Here is a 9,764-nt window from a genome sequence, read left to right as displayed (position 1 = left end):
TCCATAATTTGGCTATTGTTGAGAGTGCTGCTATAAACATTGGGGTACAGGTGCCCCTATGCATCAGTACTCCTGTATCCCTTGGGTAAATTCCTAGCAGTGCTACTGCTGGATCATAGGGTAGGTCTGTTTCGAATTTTTTGAGGAACCTCCACACTGTTTTCCAGAGCAGCTGCACCAGTTTGCGTTCCCACCAACAGTACAAGAGGGTTCCCATTTCTCCACATCCTCGCCAGCATCTATAGTCTCCTGATTTGTTCATTTTGGCCACTCTGACTGACGTGAGGTGATATCTGAGTGTGGTTTTGATTTGTATTTCCCTGATGAGGAGCGATGTTGAGCATCTTTTCATGTGCCTGTTGACCATCCGGATGTCTTCTTTTTTTTTTTTTTTTTTTTTGAGTTTTTATATTTTTCATTCTTCATTTAACTTTTAAAACACTACTATAGTTGAATATTAAAACAAAAAAAATAATAGCAAGTAGTGAGCTATGATTATAGTCCTTCATTCATTCACTACTGCATATAAAATGCCAGCAGTGTTCTTCACTGGCCCCATTAAGAGGTCTGACACTGAACACCTTCCCTAGGGTGATGTTCATCATCCTCATATGCTTCTCCATTGTAATGGCGCCTTCTTTCCTGATTTGGATCAAAGTCCACCAGTTCTACCTGGTCCACTTCATCAGTCTCTTCTACTTCCTTCCTCTCAGGTAGGAGCTTTTCCAGCAAAGACAGTTTATCAGGAGAGAGAAAGCCATTCTCAGGGAAGTTTATCTTAAATTCGATGATTAGGCGACCCTTTTCATATGGTCTACGATAAATTGGCATGCCTTCATTCAGCACACACTTGATATCTCCATGCTTGACAATCTGACCTGGATGAGAGGTAACGACAATGGTTCTGTCGTCTAGAGTAGATATTGGCTTTTGAAAGCTGCACAGTGCTTCAAACAGCTGTATGTCCATACACATGAAAAGATCCTCTCCTCGCCTAGTAAAAACAGCATGGTCCTTCTGATCTAAAACAATGATAATATCTCCTGGTTCCCGTCCAGGTTCTTGGTCTCCTTCACCATGGAATGTTATTTTCTGGCCATCTTTCATGCCTTTGGCAATATGAACTTCTAGAATCTTCTTTTCTCGAACTATCTTCCTTCCATTGCAGCTTTTACATCTATCTTTAGGACTGATCCGTTCCCCATGGCCCTGGCACTCCATGCACACAGATTGAATTTGCTGAACCATTCCAGGTCCTATCTGATGAATTCTTATTTGCATTCCAGTACCTCGGCAATTGGGACAACATTCTACTGCTCCTTTGTTACCACCTCGGCCTTCACATTTGTTGCAAATCACATTCTTTTGCAGAGCTAGTTTTCTTGTTGCACCATTATATAAATATTCTAAGGTTACAGAGAGCTGATGCACAACATTTTTACCTCTCCTCTCTCTCTGCATCCTTCCTCCTCCTCCAAAAAACATATCAAAGATGTCCATGGGGGAGCCAAAACCACCACCTGCTCCACCTTCTTTAATTGCCTGTTCTCCTCCTTTGTCATATAATTCCCTTTTCTTCGCATCAGAGAGCACTTCATAAGCTTGAGAAATCTGTTTAAACTTCTCTCCTTCATTTGGATTCTTGTCAGGGTGGTACTTCAAAGCCAATTTCCTGTAAGCCTTTTTCAATTCTTCCTGGGTGGCATTGGGTTTGACCCCCAAAACATCATAGTAAGTAGTTTCTTTCACCATTTTCTACAGCCGGTGAGGGGCCCAAAGCCAGTGTGGGGGAGCGGGAAGGAGCGCGTTGCTGGGCGCAGCTCGGGCAGCCACCGCTCCTCCACTTTTCAGCGAGCGTTCTGGAAAGTTCCCCAGATGTCTTCTTTAGAGAAGTGTCTATTCATGTTTTCCACCCATTTCTTCACTGGATTATTTGTTTTTCGGGTGTGGAATTTGGTGAGCTCATTGTAGATTCTGGATACTAGCCCTTTGTCTGATATGTCATTTGCAAATATCTTTTCCCATTCCATTGGTTGCCTTTTAGTTTTGTTGACTGTTTCCTTTGCTGTGCAGAAGCTTTTTATCTTCATGAGGTCCCAATAGTTCATTTTTGCTTTTAATTCCCTTGCCTTTGGGATGTGTCAAGTAAGAAATTGCTATGGCTGAGGTCAGAGAGGTCTTTTCCTGCTTTCTCCTCTAGGGTTTTGATGGTTTCCTGTCTCACATTCAGGTTCTTTATCCATTTTGAGTTTATTTTTGTGAATGGTGTGAGAAAGTGGTCTAGTTACAACCTTCTGCATGTTGCTGTCCAGTTCTCCCAGCACCATTTGTTAAAGAGACTGTCTTTTTTTTTCCATTGGATATTCTTTCCTGCTTTGTCAAAGATTAGTTGGCCAACTTTTGTGGGTCTAGTTCTGGGGTTTCTATTCTATTCCATTGGTCTATGTGTCTGTTTTTGTGCCAATACCATGCTGTCTTGATGATTACAGCTTTGTAGTAGAGGCTAAAGTCTGGGATTGTGATGCCTCCCGCTTTGGTTTTCTTCTTCAATATTGCTTTGGCTATTCGGGGCCTTTTATGGTTCCATATGAATTTTAGGATTGCTTGTTCTAGTTTCAAGAAGAATGCTGGTGCAATTTTGATTGGGATTGCATTGAATGTGTAGATAGCTTTGGGTAGTATTGACATTTTGACAATATTTACTCTTCCAACCCATGAGCACAGAATGTTTTTCCCTTTCTTTATATCTTCTTCAGTTTCCTTCATAAGCTTTCTATAGTTTTCAGCATACAGATTGTTTACATCTTTGGTTAGATTTATTCCTAGGTATTTTATGCTTCTTGGTGCAATTGTGAATGGGATCAGTTTCTTTATTTGTCTTTCTGTTGCTTCATTGTTAGAGTCTAAGAATGCGACTGATTTCTGTACATTGATTTTGTATCCTGCAACTTTGCTGAATTCATGTATCACTTCTAGCAGACTTTTGGTGGAGTCTATCGGATTTTCCATGTATAATATTATATCATCTGCAAAAAGTGAAAGCTTAACTTCATATTTGCCAATTTTGATGCCTTTGATTTCCTTTTGTTGTCTGATTGCTGATGCTAGAACTTCCAACACTATGTTAAACAACAACGGTGATAGTAGACATCCTTGTCATGTTCCTGATCTCAGGGAAAAAGCTCTCAGTTTTTCCCCATTGAGGATGATGTTAGCTGTGGGCTTTTCATAAATGGCTTTTATGATGTTTAAGTATGTTCCTTCTATCTCAACTTTCTCGAGGGTTTTTATGAAGAAAGGATGCTGAATTTTGTCAAATGCTTTTTCTGCATCAATTGACAGGATCATATGGTTCCTATCTTTTCTTTTATTAATGTGATGTATCACGTTGATTGATTTGCCAATGTTGAACCAGCTCTGCATCCCAGGAAAGAATCCCACTTGATCATGGTGAATAATTCTTTTTATATGCTGTTGAACTCGATTTGCTAGTATCTTATTGAGAATTTTTGCATCCATATTCATCAGGGATATTGGTCTGTAGTTCTCTTTTTTTCCTGGTCTCTGTCTGGTTTGGGAATCAAAGGAATGCTGGCTTCCTAGAATGAGTCTGGAAGTTTTCCTTCCCTTTCTATTTTTTGGAATAGCTTGAGAAGGATAGGTATTATCGCTGCTTTAAACGTCTGGTAGAACTCCCCTGGGAAGCCATCTGGTCCTGGACTCTTATTTGCTGAGAGATTTTTCATAACTATATGTTTATTTATGCTCTGATCTTTATTATTTCTCTTCTTATGCTGGATATGGGGTCTTTGCTGTAGGTATTATCTCTGCTTTAAATGTCTGGTAGAACTCCCCTGGGAAGCCATCTGGTCCTGGACTCTTATTTGTTGGGAGATTTTTGATAACCGATTCAATTTCTTCGCTGGTTATGGGTCTGTTCAAGCTTTCTATTTCCTCCTGATTGAGTTTTGGAAGAGTGTGGGTGTTTAGGAATTTGTCCATTTGTTCCTGGTTGTCCAGTTTGTTGGCATAGAGTTTTTCATAGTATTCCCTGATAATTGCTCGTATCTCTGAGGGATTGGTTGTAATAATTCCATTTTCATTCATGATTTTATCTATTTGGGTCACCCCCCTTTTCTTTTTGAGAAGCCTGGCTAGAGGTTTGTCAATTTTGTTTATTTTTTCAAAAAACCAACTCTTGGTTTCATTGGTCTGCTCTACAGTTTTTTTAGATTCTATATTGTTTATTTCTGCTCTGATCTTTATTATTTCTCTTCTTCTGCTGGGTTTGGGGTGTCTTTGCTGTTCTGCTTCTATTTCCTTTAGGTGTGCTGTTAGATTTTGTATTTGGGATTTTTCTTGTTTCTTGAGCTAGGCCTGGATTGCAACGTATTTTCCTCTCAGGACTGCCTTTGCTGCATCCCAAAGCATTTGGATTGTTGTATTTTCATTTTCGTTTGTTTCCATATATTTTATAATTTCTTCTCTAATTGCCTGGTTGACCCATTTATTCTATAGTAGGGTGTTCTTTAACCTCCATGCTTTTGAAGGTTTCCAGACTTTTTCCTGTGGTTGATTTCAAGTTTCACAGCATTGTGGTCTGAAAGTGTGCATGGTATGATCTCAATTTCCTTATACTTATCAAGGGCTGTTTTATGACCCAGTATGTGACCTATCTTGGAGAATGTTCCATGTGCACTCAAGAAAAAGTATATTCTGTTGCTTTGGAATGCAGAGTCCTAAATATATCTGTCAAATCCATCTGATCCAATGTATCATTCAGGGCCCTTGTTTCTTTATTGACCATGTGTCTAGGTGATCTATCCATTGTTGTAAGTGGACTATTAAAGTCCCCTGAAATTACCACATTCTTATCAATAAGGTTGCTTATGTTTGTAATTAATTGTTTTATATATTTGGGGGCTCCCGTATTCGGCGCATAGACATTTATAATTGTTAGTTCTTCTTGATGGATAGACCCTGTAATTATTATATAGTGCCCTTCTTCATCTCTTGTTACAGCTTTTAATTTAAAGTCTAGTTTGTCTGATATATGTATGGCTACTCCAGCTGTCTTTTGACTTACAGTAGCATGATAAATAGTTCTCAATCCCCTCACTTTCAATCTGAAGGTGTCCTCAGGTTTAAAATGAGTCTCTTGTAGACAGCAAATAGATGGGTCTTGTTTTTTTATCCATTCTGATACCCTATGTCTTTTGGTTGGCCCATTTAGTCCATTTAAATTCAGTGTTATTATAGAAAGATATGAGTTTAGAGTCATTGTGATGTCTGTAGGTTTCATGCTTGTAGCGATGTCTCTGGTACTTTGTCTCACAGTATCCCCCTTAGGATCTCTTGTATGGCTGGTTTAGTGGTGATGAATTCCTTCAGTTTTTGTTTGTTTGGGAAGACCTTTATCTCTCCTTCTATTCTAAATGACAGATTTGTTGGATAAAGGATTCTCGGTTGCACATTTTTTCTGTTCATCACATTGAAGTTTTCCTGCCATTCCTTTCTGGCCTGCCAAGTTTCAGTTGAGAGATCGGTCACGAGTCTTATCGGTCTCCCTTTATATGTTAGAGCACGTTTATCCCTAGCTGCTTTCAGAATTTTCTCTTTATCCTTGTATTTTGCCAGTTTCACTATGATATGTCATGCAGAAGATCAATTCAAGTTACATCTGAAGGGAGTTCTCTGTGTCTCTTGGATTTCAGTGCCTTTTTCCTTCCCCGGATCAGGGAAGTTCTCAGCTATTATTTCTTCAAGTACACCTTCAGCACCTTTCTCTCTCTCTTCCTCCTCTGGAATACCAATTATGCAAAGTTTATTTCTCTTTAGTGCATCGCTTAGTTCTCTAATTTTCCCCTCATACTCCTGGATTTTTTAATCTCTCTTTTTCTCAGCTTCCTCTTTTTCCATAATTTTATCTTCTAGTTCACCTATTCTCTCCTCTGCCTCTTCAATCCGAGCTGTGGTTGTCTCCATTTTATTTTGCAGCTCATTTATAGCATTTTTAGCTCCTACTGGCTGTTCCTTAGTCCCTTGATCTCTGTAGCAAGAGATTCTCTGCTGTCCTCTATACTGTTTTCAAGCCCAGCAATTAATTTTATGATTATTATTCGAAATTTACTTTCTGTTATATTGTTCAAATCCTTTTTGATCAGTTCATTAGCTGTCGTTATTACTGGAGATTCTTTTGAGGGGAATTCTTCCATTTCCTCATTTTGGATAGTCCCTGGAGAGGTGCGGAACTGCGGGGCACTTCCCCTGTGCTGTCTTGAACAACTTGCATTGGTGGGCGGGACCACAGTCTGACCTGATGTCTGCCCCAAGCCCACCACTCGGGCCACAGTCAGACTGGTGTGTGCCTTCTCTTCCCTTCTCCTATGGGCGGGATTCACTGTGGGGTGGTGTGGCCGTCTGGGCTACTTGCACACTGCCACGCTTGTGGTGCTGGGGATCTGGCGTATTACTTGGGGTGGATCGGCAAGGTGCACAGGGGCAAGAGGGGCAGGCTCAGCTCACTTTTCCTTTGGAGATCCGCTTCAGGAGGAATCCTGCGGCACCGGGAGTGAGTCAGACCCGCCGCTGGAAGGATGGATCCGCAGAAGCACAGTGTTGGGTGTTTGGGAGGTTCAAGCAAGTTCCCTGGCAGGAACTGGTTCCCTTTGGGATTTTGGCTGGGGGATGGGCGAGGGAGATGGTGCTGGTGATTGCCTTTGTTCCCCGCGGAGCTGAGGTCTGTCTTCCGGGGCTTAACAACTCTCCCTTCCGTTGTCTTTCAGCTCTCCTGCTCTCTGAGCAGAGCTGTTAGCTTATAACCTTCCAGATGTTAAGTCCCGCTTGATGTCCGAACACACTCCATCCAGCCCCTCCACTTTTGCAAGCCAGACTCCGGGGCTCTGCTTGCAGGCGGGATGCCCCTCTGCTCCAGCTCCCTCCCGCCAGTCCGTGTATTGGGCACCACCTCTCTGCCCTTCCTACCCTCTTCCGTGGGCCTCTCGTTTACACTTGGCTCTGGAGAATCCGTTCTGCTAGTCTTCTGGTGGTTTTCTGGGTTATTTAGGCAGGTGTGGGTGGGATCTAAGTGATCAGCAGGACGCAGTGAGCCCAGCGTCCTCCTACACCACCATCTTCCTCCTCTCTCTTAATTCCAGTGAGTTTATAGTAACTCTTGAGAAAGAAAATCCTTCATATTTTTTTCCTTAATTTCAAAAAAATTTTTGTCACAATAACCCCTTGGATTTCCATGTATGTTTTAGAGTCATCTCTATTTTGGGACAAATAAAAGAAAAATTCTTCAAGAATGTGATTGGAATTCCACTGAATCTATAGGTGAATTTGTAGAGAATCACCACGTAAACAGTATTGGTTCTTCAAACCCATGGATGTTTTGTTTTCAGAATATCTGTCTGCTCATATTTTAAGTTTGCCCTTTCAAATCATATTTTTGATGCTTTTATAAATGACATTGTCCTATAACATTCATTTTCAATTGTTTATTGTAGTATATATAAATATAATTGGTTTTTATATTGACATAATATCTTGTGTCCTTGCTATATTTATTCATTGGTCATAGTAATTTTAGTTACATTCCTTAAATTCTTTCTGCCTGCCCTATCATAACTTATGCAAAAAATAAAAATAAAAACCGAGAAATATTACTTTTGCTCTATCTTACCAATTTTGCTGTTTTATATTAATCTCTTAGCTCAAAGTATTTTATAATTGACATGATTTCCTCTTTGAGTCATCCATTCATTTAAGGACATATTTTCATTTTAAGTAACTTGGGGGTTTCACAAATTTGGGGACTTTCTGTTCTTGATTTTTAATATAATTTTGTTGTGGAAAGAAAATATGCTCTGTGCATATTAATCCTTTTATACTTAATGAGCTTTGTTTTATATTACTATATGGATTATCTTACGTACCATTAACAATTGAAGAAGAATAATTTGTATTCTATCATTATTGTGTATGGTGTTTTTAAAATATAAATTCATTAAATTGGTTGATGTTGTCGAGTATTTATGCAGGAAGAATGTTGAAATTTTGAACTCAGATAATACATTTGCCTACTTCTCTTTTCAGGTCTGTCAGTTTTGTGTCACATATTGTGAAGCATTTCTATTAGGCAGACAAACATTTGCGATTGTTTTGTCTTCTTTATTTTTTTGACCTATTTATTTTGATATGACCCCTTTATCTCTGGTAATATTTTTTGGCCTAAAATCTCCTTTAATATGATAATAATAAGCTACTCCAGTTTTCTTCTAATGCATGTATACTTATGATTCATATATGAATATATTTGCAGTATTTTCCCTTTCATCTTTTTTACTTTTTGCCTGTCTGTTTATATTTCATGTATTTCTGTTGAAAATTCATACAGTTCTGTCTTGATTTCTTATCCACCCAGATAATCTTAATCTTTGAGAAGACTGCTTTTTAACTGAAGTGCTTAGACAACTTACATAAAACACATTTATCTGTATGACTGATTTTAAATGTATCATTTTTTTTTACTTGTTCCATCTGTGTTGTTGTTGTTGTTTTTTTCTATTGTGGTTGTCTCCTGTCTTCTTTTAGAATACTTCACTATTTTTAGCATTCTATTTTATTTTCACTATTGACATAAAATATACCTTCTTCATTTACAGCTACTTTAACATTTTCAATAGACAGCTTTATTACAATATACCATAAAATAATATTTTCAAACTTAAATTGCAGTGTAAGAAACATAATAGTATACTTCCATTTACTGGCTTCCCTATTTTGATACTGTTTGCATACATTTTACTGTTTCTTCTTCTTCTTCTTTTTTTTTTTAGTTGTCAAGTTAGCTAACATACAGTGTAGTCTTGGCTTCAGGGGTAGATTCCTGTGATTCATCACTTACATACAACACACAGTGCTCAACTCAACAAGTGCCCTTTTCAATGCTCATCTCCCATTTTCCCCACCCCCAGCCTGATCAACCCTCAGTTTGTTCTCTGCATTTAAGGGTCTCTTATGGCATGCCCCCCTCTCTTTTTGTATCTTATTTTTCCTTCCCTTCCCCTATGGTCATCTGTTAAGGTCTCAGATTCCACATATGAGTGAAATATGAAATATGATATCTGTCTTTCTCTGACTTATTTAGCTTAGCATAATACATTCCAGTTTCATCCATGTTGTTGCAAATGGCAAGATTAGTTCTTTTTCATCACTTAGTAGTATTCCATTGTGTATATATACCACATCCTCTTTATCCATTCATCGGTTGATGGACATTTGGGTTCTTTCCATAATTTGGCTATTGTTGATAATGCTACTATAAACATTGGGGTACAAGTGCCCCTTCGAAACAGCACACCTGTATCTCGTGGGTAAATGCTTAGTAGTGCAATTGCTGGGTCGTAGGGATGGACTTATGCAAATTTATTAAGCTAATATTAGAAGAATTATCCCAGATTAATTAATCTGCCTAAAATTTGTACTAGTTTGCATTTTGCAGCATCTAGGAATGCATTTTGCATTTACAATTTGGAGTTATTCTTTTGTATATGAAGAGTTAAAGCTTTGATAATCAAGTGACAGTAACTTAGCAGAAAATATAGACAATCCAAACTTACTTCTTACTTCCAGTTTTGGCCAGAATAGAGGAAACGGTACTGAAATTACCTTCCCATAATAGAAAATTGAAAAGATATATGAAACGACTGTTTTCAGAAGTTGGACAATAAGCAGTGACAGAGGGACAGACTTCAAGCTTT

General features: G+C 38.7%; 1 protein-coding gene across 1 annotated transcript; it reads right to left on the bottom strand.

Moving 5' to 3' along the window:
- Positions 1-543: 543 nt before the first annotated feature.
- On the bottom strand, positions 544-1,765 carry LOC122238689 (dnaJ homolog subfamily A member 1-like). Its single transcript, XM_042986817.1, has one exon. It carries the CDS (start codon positions 1,750-1,752, stop codon positions 559-561), a length of 1,194 nt encoding a protein of 397 aa, XP_042842751.1. The 5' UTR covers positions 1,753-1,765; the 3' UTR covers positions 544-558.
- Positions 1,766-9,764: the final 7,999 nt, after the last annotated feature.

The sequence above is a fragment of the Panthera tigris genome, chromosome B2, assembly GCF_018350195.1.
Source record: "Panthera tigris isolate Pti1 chromosome B2, P.tigris_Pti1_mat1.1, whole genome shotgun sequence".
NCBI lineage: Eukaryota > Metazoa > Chordata > Mammalia > Carnivora > Felidae > Panthera > Panthera tigris.
Note: the sequence above shows the minus strand (reverse complement) of the source record. Positions and strands in the feature narration are given on the sequence as shown.